This window comes from Myxine glutinosa, unplaced genomic scaffold, assembly GCF_964187855.1.
Source record: "Myxine glutinosa unplaced genomic scaffold, kmMyxGlut1.1 SCAFFOLD_2712, whole genome shotgun sequence".
In the NCBI taxonomy this organism is placed as follows: Eukaryota; Metazoa; Chordata; class Myxini; order Myxiniformes; family Myxinidae; genus Myxine; species Myxine glutinosa.
In genome coordinates, this window is record NW_027618806.1 from 40,713 (window position 1) to 60,989 (window position 20,277).

The 20,277-nt window shown below is 43.4% G+C and overlaps 1 protein-coding gene across 1 annotated transcript in view; it reads right to left on the reverse strand.

The window, feature by feature from the left end:
- Positions 1-16,318, reverse strand: part of ANAPC1 (anaphase promoting complex subunit 1) — a gene marked incomplete at both ends in the record, with an annotated part of 56,999 nt that extends 40,681 nt beyond the window's left edge. The window contains 12 exon segments of the mRNA XM_078769481.1: positions 229-311; positions 555-689; positions 1,044-1,135; positions 6,253-6,487; positions 8,272-8,543; positions 10,009-10,127; positions 10,315-10,598; positions 10,763-10,935; positions 11,064-11,152; positions 11,301-11,337; positions 15,565-15,640; positions 16,050-16,318. Of these exon segments, the coding sequence (XP_078625607.1) occupies positions 229-311; positions 555-689; positions 1,044-1,135; positions 6,253-6,487; positions 8,272-8,543; positions 10,009-10,127; positions 10,315-10,598; positions 10,763-10,935; positions 11,064-11,152; positions 11,301-11,337; positions 15,565-15,640; positions 16,050-16,318 (1,864 nt within the window).
- Between the last annotated feature and the right edge of the window lie 3,959 nt (positions 16,319-20,277).

Consider the following 20,277-nt stretch of genomic DNA (forward strand, 5'->3'; position numbering starts at 1 on the left):
AAACCAGATGTCCACCAACTGGTGCAAGCCTGCTAAGTATGTAGCAAACACAAACCAACTTCATGACAAACAATCCCTTCAATCAGTGAAGCTAATTTACAATCACAGCAAATGCTATCTTAACATTGCTCGCACACTCGGAACAGACAAATCTCATGAACAGATTGCAAAAATATTTCCATGTCCTAATGCTTTTGACGAACGATTCATGGTCGGGTCAGAACAAACCTATTGTTGGTTTTGAGGTAGATCATGGCGAGGGCCATGGTTGCTCCTGGGCATGTCACGTCCACGTTAATGCTTTTGCCCTCCTACAAAACAACCCAAAAAATAATTTCACAAAGTGCTGATACCTTGGGAACCTGAAGACCTCCATGTAACACAAGCCAGACATTATAATCAAATGACCATACACGACATTGATGAGTCTCCCAATAGAAGGAAACTGACTTGAAGGGTTAACCACATTGTTAAAGTTTCATCTTCAAGGGTCTTTATTTTCAAAACATCAGCAAAGAAAACAAAATCCAAGTGCAGCCAAGAAGAGGCCGTACCTTTATCTGGTAGCTGGGCGATTTGTGCCGCTCTTTTCCTGCTCCTCCTTGCCTGCGTTTCTGCCCCCCAACCATGTACTGGAAGAGCTGATCGGGGACATTGAGGTCTGACATGCCCACCAGGTTGCTGCCATGCTGGACACAGTAATTCAAAATAAATAAAACAAGTCAATCTCCACAAACAGGAACAAGACAAGAAAGCCACCATTACATTTTCCCAAGTGGAAGACAAGTACCCATTCCGTATAAATAAAAGCATTTTTTAAATTACGTACAACTTTCCTCAACGGCTCGATATAACTTCTTACCAAAACACAAGCAATCGATTGTGGTATGGATTAAAATATGAAATTTTTCACTCTCTATCTCAGGCCCAAGTATCAACCCACATCTTCAAGACTGTTTGCAGATTATCTTTTCATGTGGAGTACAACATAGGAAATATCGTAGGGCATTTGGGTTCGAGTGCAGGGAATTATGGCATCTCACCCCAAGGCAGACCATGCCTAGTGCCAATCCTGCAGCTAGAGAGTAGGCCTCTCGATCGGTGCAATTCTGCATCTCAGGGCCAGGAGGGAGGCCTGGAGTAGGTGCGGAGCATGAAAGAACGGCAGTGTCAGAAATGAGGGCAAACACTTATAGGGTAGGGTTGCAAAGGAAAGTTATTTTCATGATGAGATGATTACAATGGTGTAGGACATATTAAGAGGGTCTGGCAATTTCCAGCGAGTGATGTCAAGGTACCTAGCATAATGTCAAGGCCAGTGTCCTCCCCTATGATTGGAATCTCCAGCGCCCCCTCATTGCATATATACCTGTGCAGTTATTCAATAGACATTAAGAATGGATTGTCCCAGTTTCCAGGCAAAGGAAGATAATCGACCAATAAAGTTGCAACACGTTGGTGACATCAGTATCTTGCTATCAGAAGTTCTACCGGCCTTCTGCTCAGTAAATATATCATGACACATCCCATACAGAGCCTGACTCAAAGATGAAGACCAAACTCAGCCTCGTGTTAGCATGTGGTCTTGCTGCCCTGTAGTACAGAAGCCCTTATACAATTGCAGTTGTGCTACTGCCTAAGCAGTGGCGCCAGAAGGTGATAATGTCCAATGTGAGGTCCCATGCAACACTTGCAAAACAAGAAGAAAAAGATATAAAATGTCATGGCCCCGTGTGGTTTTAGTAAGTTTGCTGTACGGAGTTGAAGGCTGCCAGTCGGCCATCTTCTATCTGATCTCGGAACAAAATTACGTGCACATGCAAGCCGTCATTCATTACCTATGTGCCAAGTTTGAACAAGATCGGTCAATGCATGTCCAATAAATGGTTGAAGATGTGTTCAATACCAGGATTTTTTTTACAACTAAAATGGCCGCCAGTCTACCAGTCAGCCACCTTTGATCAGATTACAAAATAAAGTGAGGTGCACGTAAATGCCATCATGTAATGTACTTGTGCCAAGTTTGAACAACATCGGACCATGCATCTTCAAGAAATGGTTGGAAAAACCGTTGAAGTAACAAAATGGCCGCTAGTCAGCCATCTTGGATCTGATCTCCAAAGAAAAATATGTGCAAGTGTAAGCCATCATTCATTATCTGCTTGCCAAGTTTGAACAACATCGGCGAATGCATGTTCGAGAAATGGTTGAGGATGTATTCAACATCGGGTTTTTTACAACTAAAATGGCCGCCAGTCGGCCATCTTTGATCGAATCGCGAAACAAAATGATGTGCATATGTATACAATCATGTGGTGACTTTGTGCCAAGTATGAATAAAGTCGGTCCAGACATCTCCGAGATATGGTTGTGGATGGACAGACGATATATATATATCTACTGTATATATATACAGACTTGGCATTTAATATGGAATTTTTTTTTGTGGGGGTGAACTTACTTTTCAAGATGTCTTAGAACCAAAAGTTCATTGGAATTATGTTGAAATTATTCTAGATTTTGTTAATGTGACCTTTAAAAGAAACAAAAACCACATTTGACATTTCGAAACAAATAAATTGATCCTTGAAAGTGATGTAAACTGATATCGAACTCAATTCATGGACAGTACTGTGTTAAACTTCTGTACGTTTTCCAGAAGTATCTCTTTATTTTGCACATAAGCCAAATTTTTTTTTAACAAAAACAAAAGTTAAATTACGACTGGGATTACGGACAGTAAAATTACAGTTCAGTACTTCGTGTAACCCCCACGAGCATTCAGGAGAGCACGCACACGTTGAGGCATGCTGTTCAAGAGATTTGCCAAGGTTTGGACAGGAATCGCTTGCCATGCAGTGACAATAGCCTGCTGCAATTCATGCACAGAGGTCGGCTGCTGGTCCAAGTGGTCGAATTGACACGTTAATTCTGCCCACAAGTTCTCTATCGGATTCATATCCGGGGACATGGCAGGCCACTCCATATGCTCTACACCACGGTCAGCAAGAAAGTGTTGGATCATGCGAGCACGATGAGGCAGTGCATTGTCATCTTGGAAGACAAAGTTTCCTCGAAAGGCTGCACGAGCAAATGGAAGCAATGTTTCTTCCAGAATGGCCCTGTGCTTGAACTGGTTCAGGTTTCCATTCAGAACAACCAGGTCAGTTTTGCCCCCTGCATGAAAAGCAGCCCAAACGGTCACCCCACCACCTCCAGCTTGGACTCTTGGCACTATACAATCTTTGTTGTAGGCTTCATGCACTTGTCTGCGCACTCGGACGCGGCCATCTTGACGATAGACCAGAAATCTAGACTCGTCACTGAAGATCACGTGATTCCAGTGTCCTGGCTGCCATTGACGGTGCTCTCTGGCCCACTGCAATCGGCGCTGGCGGTGTTGTCTGGTCAGGCGTGGCTTTCTCAGGGGACGCCTGGCACGATAGCGTGCTTGAACCCGTCGTTGGTTGACTAGCCTTCTGGATACAGGCACATTTGTCAGTTGCTGCCACTCAGCCCTAAGCCGATTAGCTGACTTGGTACGGCTATTGCGGACTAACCAGTGCAGCTGGCGTTCATCCCTCCTTGTGGTTCTGCGGGGACATCCTGGCCTCGGTATTGGAGTAGGGACACCCCTCTGAGCATTTTGTTTCAGGATCTTTGACACCTGACCTTGAGTGATGCCATACTGCCGAGCAATAGCACGCTGTTTCATGCCGTAATTTCGTAAAGCCACCACTCCATGACAAACAGCATTGTCGAGTTGACGGACCATCTCCAGAGGAAGCGGCAATAACTTTTGGAGACGTGCAGCAGTTGTTTTCCACTAATACAGAACGCAACAACCCTTGTATACCCGACTGTGAAGCCAATCATCAAATGCACCTGTCCGTACATTTTGCCACGCCACCTGTGATATAATCCTGTTGTTGACTTCTTGCTGCGACAGACAATCAGTGACATGGTTCTTTTAACAAATAAATCACCAAAGTGTAAAAGAAACTCACCAGATTGATATACTGAGTTAGGAAAGTAAACCCAAGTCAAGAAAAAAAAAATTCCATATTAAATGCCAAGTCTGTATATATATATATATATATATGAGTGTACGTGGGATCAGCACGTCGCTGCGTCCTTGCACGACTCCCCAGCACCATCCCGACACACACCACTGTGTGTGCTACGGCATGAGGTGTTTGTTACGGCGACTGGAGTGCATGCCATCAACCTCCTTGAGAGAAGACCTAGTACCCTGGTACTCATTTCGCTGACCTCGGAAGAATGGCAGGCTGAGTCAAACCCACCTGGTGTTAATCGGGATATTAAAATAATTCTCAATGTCTACATTTGCTTCGATTATATCAGATGTACAAATGTGTTAAAGTCCAACAAGTTTGTTTGTCTGTTGGACGTTTGCTTGTCTGTTGGACGTTTGCTTGTTCCATTCTGTCAATTTTTTTGTCCACCAAAAACATCCATAAACCTCTGATGATTTTCTCCTCCTTGAGCCTCAACTTTGTTTTTGTTTTTTTAAGTATTGTGTTACGGATTCATCACTTCCGTTGTTGTGGTTTTCATCCACTTGAAACATTTCTGGTTCCATGTATTATTATTATTGTGGTTTGAGGGAAATGACGGTTATTGTTGTCAAAAGGTAAAAAGGTTAATGTTTTAAATGAAACCGGAACCTGACGACGACAAACCGGAGGGAGAAAAAAAGAAGGCGGAGTGAGAGAGTCGGGGAAGAAGCTGGTTGCTTGGCGGTCTGGATCGAACGTTGTCGAGCAAGAGTCACGTACTTTGGGTTTCCTGGGACCTGCGATAAAGTTATCGCTGTGACTGATCATCCTGCGTGCCAGGTTTGGCGTTAGATTCTGAAGAATCATCGCCGGGTCGTTGCGACTCGAGGGCGAGCCGTCGGCCATTTTGACTCGCGCGCTTCACGCGTCGAGCAAACTTTCCTTGCTTCGTCAGCCGTTTCCACTGCTTTCAGACGTATCTGTGGTGTGTGTGTGTGCACCGAGGCTTTTGACGATTACTTTGCGGCTCGCCAACTGTGAACAGTGAAAGTTCATACCTGGAGGGCGCCTTTGGATTTCCCAGTCGCCGTGAGTGCGCCTTTGTGCCGCTTTAACCGCATGACCCTTTTCTCCGCTTTGGCCGCGTGCGCCTTTGTGCCGTTTTGGGCGGCGTGACTGTGCCTGTCATCTGAACGAGATTCTGGTTTCGATTCGACATCGTTCCGATGATCACTGGAGGGGATCAGCTCTGAGCTCGAAGTCGGGAATATCGAGACATTGGGGAATGTTCTTTTTCCACTCAATTGGAGCACAGTGAGTTACCTTGTACTAGCTGATGGTACCATCATAGGAGATATATTGATTGTACTCTTGATTCCTATTATTATTGTACTGTTATTCTTGTGTGATTTTTAATACAATATTTGTTTGTATTATTCAATATTTGAATAATATTTTGAATAATACAAACAATATTTGTTTGTATTATTCTTTAGCCAAGAAAGACTTGGCTAAAGATGGTCGAAGAAGAAATGCGGGCAAGAGGGTTAACAAGAGGAGATGCAGAAAATAGGGCAAAATGCAGAACATTGTCATGGGGACCGCAAGGCTAACCCCCGCTCTTGCAGGGAAAATGGCCTTAAAATGCCTGTTGTTGTTGTTGTATTTGTTTGTATTATTGGTGTTTGTATTATTTGCAATTGGTGTGGTTTCACCATTGATGTTTGACACAGGATAACATATTTTTTCTGCCGTGACTCCTTTCGGGGCTCGGAGGTACACCGTGACCAGGGGGTCGGGGAGGAGCACGTAACAATTGTGACAGTCGACCTCTATTCTTCTTTGTTCGTACACAGCACAAGGCTGTTGCAGCGCCCTCTGCTGTTTATGGCAGGAATTTGTAATTTGTTCATGGTGCCGGCAATAGCTATCCTACTCATTGTGAAAGACACCATGGGGACCCTTAATGTCCACCAACGATTGCTGGCAAATGGGATGCCCATTTAACATTAATTCCGAGTGAAGGCACACATTGATGAATTACCCTGCCTGTGAAACTGAGATTACAGTTCATAGCTGGGTCTGGGTTTAAACCCAGGATAGACAGCTTATAGGCAAGTGTCTGAACCATCCTATCAGCCCCAGTCAACCTCTCAAGTTATAGACAAAAAGACAACAGCGAGTTTTGCAATGTTTTTAGAACTAAAAACGTGTACATTTATATACATCATACCAATCTCGCGAAGGAGTGTCTCGGTGATGTGTCGATGCGCAGTGCCTTGGTAAACAAGACCCACACCAACTACAGCTGCCACCTGCACATTATGGCTCACTTCCAGCTCAGAGTTACTGGGAGGTAGCAGAGCAGGCCAATGCACAGCGAGTAGACGAGTGGCGGACATGTCCATAGAACCAAGGTGGGCTGCGGCAATCCCAAGGAGTAACCCTACACTGACAATATTGTGGTTCTGTACACAAGGAGAATTTCATACGAGCGAATGATACACATATAAAAGCGAATGGAATGCTGATTTTTTTTGTTTGTGACCCTACTCTGAACTCCCAAGGTTAATCGCAAAAAAAAAAAACTTTATGGCATCACATTTTTTACCACGATGCACGTCACTAGAGGTTTTAAAGTCATTTTCTCACAATTCATTAACTCAAACACACGAGCCACCACCTGTCACCATCTCTGAGGATAGATCCATATATACAATGCTTTATAAAGACCCCAAAGTTTTCGTATACGCCTATAAATTGGTGAGATGGTGAGCTCCGATCATCAAATATGGCATTTGATATGATAAAATAACAGAAGACATTACAACAATTGGTAAGATCGACGAAGGAGTCATGTAACCTCTGAAATGCGCTAATAACACATTGATTCAAAGGTAATTTTACTGCTCATTTAACGACAACTCAAATGGGAAAGAAGAGTTTGTAGAAAAAAAAAAGGTTACCACCTCAGCTAAGTTCTCCAAATATACACCCTGCGAAAAGCAACCGACGTGCCGTCATCTCCAAGTAACCACATGCCAACGTGTAAACCTCCAACAACCACCTCCCAATAAAGTGAGTTGTTTTGCTATAATAGAGTTCTATTATGATACCAACATGTATTCCAATGTATATTTTAAATAAGAATGAAACTGCAAATGTCAGCTGAAACTATAAATTAGGAGCTACCCTATTTATTATGTATGGAAATAGTGGGATTTTTGACATCCACCCATCCCCAACCACCACTTCAAATAATAGCTAGCAGATCATTTTTGTGTCGTGGAATTCATTGTCTATCTATTCTACTAAACCGTTGTTGTGACTTAGATCCACACAGATCCACTTAGAGATATCGTGATACACTGCACTGTACTGTACTGTACTGTATATTGTTTTTGGACCCATCTCTCAATGGTGAAGATTCACTTAGAAAGTTATAGCATCCAGATCTAGATCTTCACCAAAATCTGTCCTATTCATACACCCAACTTGTCCACCAATTTCAGTCCGAATCTGTCCACAACTTTTTGAAATATCCTGCTCACAGACAGACAGACAGACAGACGGTGAAAACGCAGCTTCCGTCCACCTTTGGTGGTTGAGGTAATCAAGAATGGTTGAAAGCATGTACAAATGTTTCACCAAAAGTCAATAACATATACAGCAACCGCATTAGCAAAAAGGTAATCTGACTTGTGAGCGAACACTGCACACACTCGTGTAGTGAAAGGCCGATCTATATGTATCATTCTGCCTCAATGCAATTGGAGTCATCATAAATGGAGAAATGTCAAAACCAAAACTAGAGGTTCCAGGGAACCTGAACTCAACTGGTCTATATCAATATGGTTAGAATATGCATAATAGAACCACAAACTATATAGTTTATATGTGCTAAAAATATATGACAAAAATTGATTTTCAATATGGCCGCCCTGCTACGCCCATTTTTGGGCGTGCAACGCCCAAATGCAATCCCAAACTAGTTTATGTCTTAAAGATGCTGCATAACAAGTTTCATCAAATTTAATCAATATTTGTGACTTTTAGAGCATAGACGTCGAATTGTTTACAGACGACAGACAGACAGACAGACAGACGGACGACGGACACTGGGTGTCGACAAAAACTCAGCTGGACATAGTCCAGTTGAGTTAAAAATATATAAACAATATAACTTTTGGGAAAAATCTTTTAAAGTATAAATCCATCTTGTATCTACAAATTGATTACTATGGTACCACACCTTGCACAGGAAGTCATGGATATACATGGTGGGCAAGGCACAAAGGTGACCACTCAGGCCAAGAGCCATAAGCAGGCCGGCATACTCTTCGGTCATTTCTGTGCCTTGTGGCCTGTTGTAGATGATCCACGCTGAGTTAACGCACGAAGCGGGGGCGATACGGAGCCCTGCTGCGACGCCATTGTGGAATAAAGGCCAATACTTCATGTCAGCTGGAAGTTCCATGTTACCGGTTGAAAGGTCGACGGTGGCGTTGCGAGGAGGTGCGCGACCTGGATAGAAGGAAGACTCACAAAATTGAGCAAGGAATGCTGTGCACAATTTATTTTTAATGCTCGGAATTGAGGAGGTAAAAATCAGCATGCAGAGAAAACAGGTCGTTGAGGCAATTGTCATCTTTTTACAGCAAATTTTATAATTACATGCATCAAGGAAAGTTGTTCCCACTTTCCAACACTTCTCTTCAAAGAACCTCAGAAATTCTCACTATATTCATGGTGGGATAGGAGTTTTAAATCCCACAAACTGAGTTGTAACGCCCAAGTACATTGTCGTTTCATAATGGCCTAATCCTATGTTATACAAGCATGGAAGTGGATACTTCAAGACCTGGGAGGACTCCGTTTCAACTTTTCAGACCTGCAAAAGGAGATAATGCACATACACACGCATGCACGCACAAATCTCCATTAACAGTAGAGGTGTGCCCGAAACGTCTCACACTCTTACTATGTCTCTCCAAAAAGACCGACTGGAAAACCCTCCCATCTACATTCTCAACAATCCTCTCCAAGACGTTCTGTCGCTCAAGCTTTTGGGTCTCACTATCTGCCATGATCTTTCTTGGAAAAACCACATTTCCAAGCTGGCCTCCAAAGCCAGTCGCCGACTGGGCATCCTCCGTCGTGCAAAGTCCTTCCTTGGCACACCTGAGCTCCTCACCACATACAAGACTTTCATCCGCGGCTCAATGGAATACTGTTCCCCCCTCTGGGCCGGTGCTCCTGCCTCACACCTAGCTCGGCTTCATGCTGTTGAAACCAAAGCTTTCAGAATCATTGGAATCTCCTGCGATGTAGCTAACTCCGAGAGGCTTTCACTCACTCACCGCAGGCAGGTTGGTGGTCTTTCTGTCTTCTACCGACTCCTCTCCGACCTTGCTCCCCCAGCTCTCCCTGTGCTCTGTCCCCCAAATATTCCTACAGGTCGCACAAGATCTGCCAGCAACCCTCTTATGGTTAAACTGCCAAAATCTAGGCTCTCTGCTCACCTTCACTCTTTCATTCCCCTTTTCTCCCACCTCTGGAACAAACCCCCCCCCCCCCCACTCCCTTCAATCCCACTCCTCCCTCCAGGTCTTTAAAACAGCTGTTCACCACCGTCTCTTATCTTCCCCCATCCAAAACCTTGATCTTTTCTACCCCCGCTAATTCACCCCAGATACACTTTTTTGAAATTCCAATTTATTTCCTGGAAGTCCTTGCAGTGTCCATATGTTTTATACCTCTCTCACCTCCCCCCAAGCCCTCTCCCTCCTACATTTCACTCGATGTCCCTGCTCTCAAATGTTGTTTGTGTCCTTCCCCCTCTCTCCCCATCTTGTCTACCGCTCCCCTTATTTTGTGTTTTATGTGTCGGTTTGACTTTTTGTGTGATTAATGTTAGCTCTTTCACGAGCCTCGATCTTGTATACAAAAAAAATAAAAAAAAATAAAGGTTGAACAATTAAATCCAAACCTGTGAGATTGAGCTCAGGCATCGGTAATGGCTCAGTGGGCACGGGATGATGCGAGAACAGAGTGAACATTCCTCGCCCCACGGGCAATGCCATAGTTCTCTGGCACAATTGCAGCAGTCTGTCAGGAAGAGGCAGACATGTATATGTAAATAACTGTAGTTTGTGAAAACATACAGAAAGAAAATCTGAATTCAGCAAGTATAAGCTGAAACACGGGTGAAAGAAATGAGACATATATTGGTGGCATGTATTTTACTCAACCTTACTCACTGAAAAACAAAACAAAACAAAAGATGCAGCCTTACCTGGCCTCCTTCACCTCAACAAACTCATGGTCACTAATGTCAAGAACTTGGACGACACCCAACCGCACAGGACGAGAGCTCTGCAGCAAACGTCGCACCTCAAGCAGGCGTAGGTCAGTACTCCACAACATGCTGGGCTCTACGGCCCGTACCAGCTCGGCCATTCCGTCTTCACCTTCTTCCTCTTCGTCATCACTGCTGATCATTGCGGAGGCTGTGCCCTCTGTGGCCCTCCTCAACATACTCAGTATTTTCTCATTGATGCCTTTCTCTGGGCTCTGGAGCTGTAAAATAAATAAATAAATAAACCGTGCCCACGTGCACGCGCACACCCACACACCCATATTCTTCAATTAGCGGGTGCATCATCTTAAATCTTCAATAAATGTGATGAATGTATTCCCAATTTGGGAAAGTTTAAACATTGGCAACAAGGATCAGGTTGTACCTTCTCCGTAACCATAGCCCTGTGAGCCTGTTGAGCAAGGTCTTCTCTGCCAACAAGTTCCGAAGCGTCTCGTGGCCAGTTTATGGAGGCAAACGGCCGGCTGCGATAGAGTGTTTCCCACAGTGGGAGCGCCACACCAAATGGCAATGTGGCCAGGTCTTTGGAAGTGAAGCCTGGGGTGCGAGCAACGACTTTGGTTTTAGCTTGCAGGAAAGGGTGTGCTTAGATTATTCCAAATAGTTACGAAAGATCATCAGGAAAGTCGACGCTCAATCAACACTGCTGGCGTTAAGATACTAACCTTGCTTAACGAGGAAATGGATGAGAACGTGCTTGCTTTTAAAGGATGAGTTTTTTGTTGATTCTGCTTGAGCTCTTTTAGGATTCACTCTTGAGAAAGAATTGGAAAAGTAAGACAACCAAGTGAAAGAAAGGTCATCATTGTTCAAAATGCATTGAAAAAAAGAAGATATTGCATGGAGGAGGTCATGTCTAGAATTGCAAGACAATGGCTAAAATGAATGAAAAGAAAGCTTACCCACTGCAGCCCGTCTCAAACGGAGGCCACCCCTGGCCTAGGGACACAAAACAGAATGTAAGTGGAGAGTTCCTAAAACACGATACCCTGTGCAGTGTTCAAGTACAGTATACACAGTACTGTACTTCAATTTTAATAAAATAATGATTTAATCCTAGCAATCCTGAACAGCGCCTGGTGTTGGCTTAGCGGTTAGGGTGCAGGCTTGGGATCCTAGGATCGAATCCCGGTCGATCGCTGAATTAACGCCAGGATGGTTGACTCAGCCTGTCATCCTTCCGAGGTCGGCAAATTGAGTACCAGCTTGCTGGGATGAATGATCACGGTGTGTACCCCGGTTTAGAATAGGTACACCGTATCCCTGCGCATTGTAAGAGGTGACTAAGAGTTGGCGTCAGGAAGGGCATCCGGCCATAAAAACATTGCCTCAAAAAGGGAACCATGATTGTCATGGGGCCCGCAAGGCTAACCCCCGCTCCAGCGGGGAAAATGGCCTTAAAACGATCATTCAATCCTGAACAGCGCCCTCATACACCACCCCATTGAACCTTTATTTCAATCAAAGTGTACTGCGAAACTGGAGGTTTTATTTATAAAAACTGGAGAAGTATTATGACAGGTGATTTGTGTTCTACAGTCTTCAAGTATATAATTAAATGTAAATTAAATAAAGATTGTAAAAGTCGTAAAAAATAAATCAATTCCTGTTTTACCGCCATTTGCCTCAGTGTTTATTACGTCGACCTATCAAACACGTTTACATCAGTTATTCATACCTGTAGTTTGTGTTCTTTATAACAGTACGTTTCCTGTTTGAAATGATTTTCAATTTTGTTTAAAGGTGATGGACAGACACTAAAAATATTACCTCACTTCTCTATGAGCATGTGTGATCAGAATGAATTCAAGGCCAAATTATATTAAAATGAAAGACTTGTCTTCCTATTCATGTTCGGATTTGTGCTTAAAATATAACATAAGATTTAAATAGGTTGTTGCTCGATCATAAACTGATAAGACAGACAGACAAACGGAAGGCCATGACCCAATTGCTTAACCCCACTTTTTTGCTTCACGTGCATGGGGTAATAATACAAAAAAATACACACAGCTGTAAAACGTACACGTAACAGAAAGATGCACACTCTCAATTTGGTCACAATGCAGATTATTACTCTCTGCAAGGGTCTAGTGTATATTGGTGTACATTTGGAGTACGAGTACACCCACTCCATATGGAGGAGGAGGGGAGGAGGAAGGGTCATGTCATTATCCTCTCTGGGGTGTGTGTGGATATATAATATCCACCGATTTCTGTTTTTTTGGCTTTCTGTTCTGTTTCTATTCTGGTGAATTTTCCCCCAAATAAATGGTTAGATAAGCATGTCATTCATTTATTTCTACCTTCTTGTACACTGTGATACAAATGGCAAACAAACAATCAACTGACAGAAATATATTATTACAGAAATATACGCTCAGGCCACGAGAACGTCGGGTGTGTTCATTTCCCAAGTTGTTGTAGAGCACTCGCCAAGTGTCTTAAGCATTCAAGCTAGCACTCCATTGGAAACGATTGATAAGGAACGGCCGGTTTGGCAAGCAATATAGCATGCCGATTGGTAGTGGAACACATCCCCAATGGAGGGGGTAAAGGCTGCAACCAAGCTGTTTCTGCCCGGGCTTTGGAAAGCAGTGCAGGGTGGGGATGTTTGGAGACATCTGATCATAAATCTCACCAGAAGTCCTCCACAACTTAATTGAACTGGATAACTGATTATAATAGTACTGACAGGTGTGTAGACCAGCAACTGTAAGCAAATACACCGCCCATGCGCAAGTAGATCAAACTTTTTCCAAATTTCCCACTGTCAAGTATTAAAATCCAGCGAACATTTGGAATATGGTTATGCATCAAATAAAGGTCACGATTTCGCTGTAAGGGTGTTGGGGGCAATATCGCCCATCACACTTGAAACCATGGCCGGGAGAAATCACATATGAGGCCCCAAGATATGTTATAAACAATCCATGTACTGTCCACATATAATCTGGTGGCTCGGAAAATTGGACAGGTAATGGGATTCATCATTCATGAATAAAGACTCATTTAAGCAGCTTTTGACAGCTAAAGATCATTGCTGCTTACATCGGCCTAGTATGTCGAGACAGCTCTGATCCGTTCACCTGTGGGGGGGCGCGATAAGTATAGAATGCCCTACGCACACACGTAGGGGTTTTTCTAAACTTCAACCAGTTTAGTAGCAACTGTTTAAAAAAATGTAATTGTATATTGGACAAAATTGATTGAATAGTTTGTGGTTATAATAATTTTTACGTCCGGTCGGTGTGCCCCATGAAAAGCCATGATAACCTATTTATACACCTTAACAAGGAAAACCCGTTGGGAATGGGGACAAATTAAGTCGTTCCAACCTCCATCGTGCGACCCTAAGTCCTCCTGCTAGGTTTGGTTGAGATTGGATAAGTAACGAACAAATGTATCGAGGTCAGACAGACAGACACCTACCTGCCCAACTACCTGTCACCTACCCAACTCATTCATCTAGTTTTGTTTGAATCCTTCCACAACGTTTTGAGACATCGTGGTAGATATCATGTTTGGCTCTGTCTGTCAATGATGAAGAATCACTCAAACAAATTCTAGTATCCGGATCTTCACCAAAATCGAATCAATTCGTCCTTGTCACACACCCAACCTGTTTATCAAGTTTCATCCGAATACATCCATAACATTTTGAGATATCCTGCTCACAGACAAACAAACAGACAGAAAGACAGGGATGGAATCATAACCTCCGTCCACCTTCGCTGGCGGAGATAAAAATACAATAAGCTACTTATCGTGTCTTTATTCTTCAGAATTGTTCCAATCGTGGATGTAGCAAAACCCAAGCTTCGACCAATAATTAGGCTGACACTCACAAGCCTCCAGACGCCATATAACCTGCATTTTCACATCCAAATTGATGCTTTTCCTTGACTGCTTGGCCACATTACAAACACTATAAACTGCAATCTTTTTCCCAGACATTAGAGTCAATTGGTCTCACGAACTATGCACAAATAATAATAATAATAATAATAATTCATTTATTTTGTATAGCGCTTTTCCAGAAGCCCAAAGGCGCTTTGACAGAGTGGAAAACATAATGCATAACAATACATAGAAATGTATTAATACATAACTTTAATGTATTAATGTATTAATATTAATACATAACAATACATAACAAATAAGGAGAAATGACGAGTTACCACGGTGCTATACACATGTGCGTGCGTGTGGAGCATGTTCACAACCGACGGAGCAAAGTATTGATTGGCTGAGCGCAGAGCTCAGAGAAAAGATTTATCTAATGCGTGTTGCCCATTATGGTATGGGACTTTTGAACCGCTGGACGGATATTAATCTTTGCTTTGTTTAAAAAAAATTAAAAAAAGATTTCTGACAGGAGAAAGCGATATATATATATATATATATATATATATATATATATATATATATATATATATATATATATACACACACGTATATATATATACACAAAGAATTAAGTTAAGCACCCCCCCCGTTTTTTTACAACCTCGCACATTACAAGTGTGTTGTCGTCAAAACAGTGTAATATACCCATGATATTGCTATATTTTCTGGAGAAGTGATATTATGGTCACATAAAAACATAACAATCATGCCGTTTTCAATATTTTATTCTGAATAATTTAAGGTGAAATTTTTTGGGAATTTTAGGCATATTTTCACCTCAATTTAAGTATGGAGCTATAGGTCCATCACGGACAGTGTGGATGACGTTTATGTTTTCTAACGTACAGTCATTGTTCTGAGAAGACCTCTAGCGATCTTTGCGTCAATAACGTGTGTAGGACCCACGTGATCGGATCACTGACTCAACCAATCACTTTTTTTCACTTTGATCACTCAATTTCATCAATGGATAATTGCTAATGTCATACCAATCATTATTTGATCTCACATACCTTAGAATATATGCCAATGTATACATATACACAAAGAATATATATTAGGGGGTGCTTACCTTAATTCGTTGTGTAGGGGTGCTTAACTTAATTCTTTGTGTATATATAACAAAGCAGTGTTCGTCTAGTTACGACACAATCCATTGTCGATATGAGTAACACCATATAGTGCAACTTACATCAATGCACATGCTGCTTTGTTATCAAATGTATTTGCGCTTTCCTACTTTAGTGCATTTCATACCTGCTGGTATTCTGGACAGGTATTTGGATGAATCCAGCTTCTGCTCGGTGACAGCACGGATGTAAAGTACGTAAGTCTGAAAAAGCAGTGGAATCGACCGAGGCAATTCATTAGGAGCAATATACTTATTATGTATGTGGGTGGGGGCCCAATTTGGAATTTTGTTTAGATTAGAAGCAGATCCGGGAGGACAATACAAGACCAAAAGGAGGGTGGGAAAGGGGTATGCATCACAACAATCCTAAATTCCAATCGAAATACCTTGAGATAAAAGGTTGTAAGGACCATCCCTTTTAAAGCACCATTAAATCACTTATCAAACAAACATTCGCCGCTTTGCTTTCGTTGAATTGGCCATACAAGGCAGGTATGATTGAGGACTTGCAGCACCAATACGACCTGTCCTAACGAGATAGGTGTCAAAGATGGCAAGTACATAACACAGATTGCAACCACAAAGTGTTGCAATAATCTCAACAACCCACCAGGATGATGATGCGTGTCCTTTTGCACACTTTGGGGATGTAGGGAAATGGACCTGGTGGAAAGCCGTGAAGGCAGTGACACAGCCAGCGCAGGATGCTGGGCGGGTGTTTGGGAAGAATGCCTCCTTGCAAAGCCCCAGTGGTTGGGCCTATTGAGGTGTTGTGGCAGAAAAGCAAGAATTTTGGAATGCTCAAGGAAGAAAAACAAAAACAGCAGTATTCTCTTTTGAGTAAGACGTACAATAGACATTCACACAAACAAAACAAAACTTGTCATTGCTAATACCAAGGAAGAAATATAAAATATAATTTGAAGCAGATGCGTAAATGGATATGCCTCCGCCACATTGCATGTGAATCCACTGTTACGTTTGATCTCAACTAAAGGGCACTTGAAAAATTAAAGGTCACATGAGGTGCTTCCAACTTGACTTATGGTCTGCAAAATGATTTTCAAAGGGCACACATGACCTTTGATCTTTTATCTGTTGAACCAAAAATTGAACATTCATCTTTGTATTGCATCCCATAGTTGTGTAGAAATTATGTGTGTGCATTTCTCCTCATATGGTGGTTAGATGATTGCTAGCAATCCTCCTTCTTCTTCGTTACTATCGACGGACAGTGCAAAACGGGAGTAAAGTTGGATATTCCAAAGAGATGCAGCTAATGCTCCCCGGAAGCTGGTCAAAGGTCTTGGCAGGTGAACCTGACGTGAAATATCATTTTTGTTTCGATGGAGTACTGGTCTCCCCTGTGGGCTGGTGCTCCTGCCTCACACCGAGCTTGGCTTCACGCTGTGGAAGCCGAGGCTTTCAGAATCATTGGAATCTCACGCGATGAAGCCGATTCTGAGGGCCTTTCACTCTCTCAACGCAGGTGGGTTGGTGGTCTTTCTATCTTCGACAGACTCATATCCAGCCTTGCTCCCCCTGATCTGTCTGTTCTCTGTCCCCCAAATATTCCTGCAGGGCGCACAAGATCTGCCAGCAACCCTCTTCTGGTGAAACTGCTAAAAGGAAGACTCTGCTCACCTTCACTCTTTCATTCCTCTTTTTCCTGCCTTTGGAACAAACTCCCACGTGCTCTTCAATCCCACTCCTCCCTCCAGATCTTCAAAGCAGCTGTTCACCACCATCTCTTATCATTCCCCATCCAAAACCTTGATCTTTTCAAGATACACCCAACTGACACTTGGCTGGGTTGGTCACCACACCATACTTAGCCAACCGGTCAAACAGTCTCAGACTGCTATTTCTGAGAGTTCAAGGGTGAGGACCAGTTACTGCTACAGGGGGCACATAATACCGAGCTCAAGCATATGATCTCTGCCCAGATCAGGAGCTAGGTGGCGAGGTCTCACTGCTGCAGTGTGTTTTATTTCATTTATCATTCCCCTATCTGTATATGAGTCGGATGGAGAATCCTCAACCTAGGAATTTTAGTTTACCTCACCTTTTGTTGTCTTTTACATTGCTGTAAATAAATTCACATTTGTTGAATTTTAATTTTGCTGTGCCGTCTCGTTTCTTCGTTTTGTGAAAGTGAGTGTAGATACACCCAACTGACACTTGGCTGGGTTGGTCACCACACCGTACTTAGGTCCTCAAGTCTCTATGTGATATGTGATGGAGTGTCTGACTACTGCATCGCTGTACACTGGTTGAAATAGGAACACTGGCATAGGTGTGAGGGGTATTAATGAAGGAGGGTACTGAATCGTGAGCAGTTGGTACTCTTCACATACATTGTGAAGGCATCCAAGCATCCACCCTCTTTGTATTACAGTCCACAAGGTTGGTCGTGGTGTCAATAAGCTGACGATGTTTTATTTCCATGCACCAACAAGCCAAACTGATTGAGAAAAATCAGCTCTGACAATGGGTGTGGGCATTAGACCGACATTGACATCACGACAATGGGTCTGACAATGGGTGTGGGCAGCTCAGCGATGATGAATACCCAGCGGAAAACTCGGCAGATCAAGCGTCAAAGATCAAGCGTCAAATATCAGTACAGAATCATTAGGCCAACACCAGGTATACTCGGAAGGTGGCTATAGAGTCTCCGTAGGTCTCTGTAGGTGGCAAATACAGTGGTTAACTGCTTGAAATTGTGGTGCAGTGTTGTTATACCACGTCTTACTTTCTGTTGTGCTCACTTCGGCAACATGCTCACTTCGGCCCCAGTATCAACTAGGAATCATGTGCCAGTGTCCTTGTCAGTGATGACAAGTTTTCTACATCATCTGACAAATCTTGTCAGATGATGAAGAAAAGGCGACTTTCACAGTGACCATCAGAGCTCGTCGCCCCGAGCTGCCGGTATCCGCCAAGTTCCTGCATGGTGGAAATGGGCTTCTCAAATTAACACATGGCAGCACACACTTCTGGGTTGTGTATCTATATATATAAAACACAGTTTGTGTGTGTGTGTGTGTGTGTGTGTGTGTGTGTGTAATGTTACCGATAGACTCCGAAACGGAGAGGCTCACGTACTTGATATTTGGCATAGACATAGCCATTGAGCCTAGGATGAACATGGCCGAGACCATATTTGACGAGATCCATATTTTTTATTCATATTTACCTCAGCGCATTTCAGCGAAGTACCCGCTAATCTCAGCCGGTTCCAGAGCAGCGCGCTGATTCGCTCAGAGCGATCACGTGATGTTCCATCCCGTCACACGTCACACGTCACACGTTTTTTCACCTTTTATGCGATCGTGTTTTGTATCGATTTTGTGCGATATGAATTAAATGTCTTTGAAACAGCTGTGAAACGTCTTTCCACAACCCTTACGTAACCGATTGGAGCAGTTTATTGCCGCACAAAACGAGATCCGCGAAGCGAGTTGGTCGAGTCGTGCTGACCAAGATGGCGACACGGCGGCTTCACTTTTCACGGAGTATGAGCGTTCTATATATTTTCAATTCAGTGCGCCCGTGATTTGTGGCATAGACATGACCATTGGGACTTCACGGTGTAATTTGTGCGAGGCTTTTGTCCGAGTGAGCTTGAGTCGAGAGGGCGAATGTACGGGTTGGGAATGTACGGGTCTCCCTTCCCCCGCACGGCAATACCGGTACTGGAGGACGTCACAGGATAGGTGAGTCTCCAAATCCGCTTCATGCTGTTGCGAATATGCAGGACGATGTTGCGATTGTTGTGCTGCTCTCCGACCATGAGAACTGCAACGTCATTGTTGACTGGCCCTCCCCTTCCCCCTCCACCCTACCCCCTCCCCTTCTCCCCTCCCCTTCTCCCCTCACTTTTCCCCCTCCCACTCCCTTTTCCCCTGCCCCTCCCTTTCCTCCTCCCCCCTCCCCCTCCTTTTCCCCCTCCCCCCTCACTTTTCCCCCTCCCCTCCCCTCCCCCTCCTTTTCCCCCTCACCTTTCCCCCTCCCCTCCCTCCCCCGCCCAGCAATGCCGGGTACTTCTGCCGGGTCCCTCCCCCCCTCCCCTCCCCCCTACCCCTCACTTCCCCCTCCCCCCCACCCATCCCTCACCCTCCCATCCCCCCCTCCCCCACCCCTCCCCCACTCCCACCCCCTCCCCTTCTCCCCCTCCCCCGCCCGGCGATGCCGGGTACTTCTGCTAGTGTGTGTGTGTGTGTATATGTATATGTATATGTGTATATATGTATGTATGTGTGTGTATATATATATATATATATATATATATATATATATATATGTATGTATGTATGTATGTATGTATGTATGTATGTATGTATGTATGTATGTATGTATGTATGTATGTATGTATGTATGTATGTATGTATATATATATATATATATATATATATATATATATATATATATATATATATATATATATATACAGTGGAACCTTGACTTACGAGTTTAATTCGTTCTGTGACCGAGCTCGTAACTCAAATTGCTCGTTTCTCAAATCAAATTTCCCCATTAAAATGCATTGAAATGCTATTAATCCGTTCCAGCCCGCCAAAAACCACACCAATTTTTTTAAAAATATACAGTATATATAAAAATATCTCGCTGCTTTATATTTCACCTGTATGCAGCATACAAGTTGGCAGGATGGCCTGGACTGGAGGTACGCACACTTGACTCTAAAGTCTAAACTGTCCAGCCTGGGTTTGAATCCCGACCCAGCTATAACCTGTCATGGGTGAATCACAGGCAGGGTGATTCATCAATGTGTGTACCGCTAAACTGGCGCCCCGTTTGCGTCCCATTAGTTT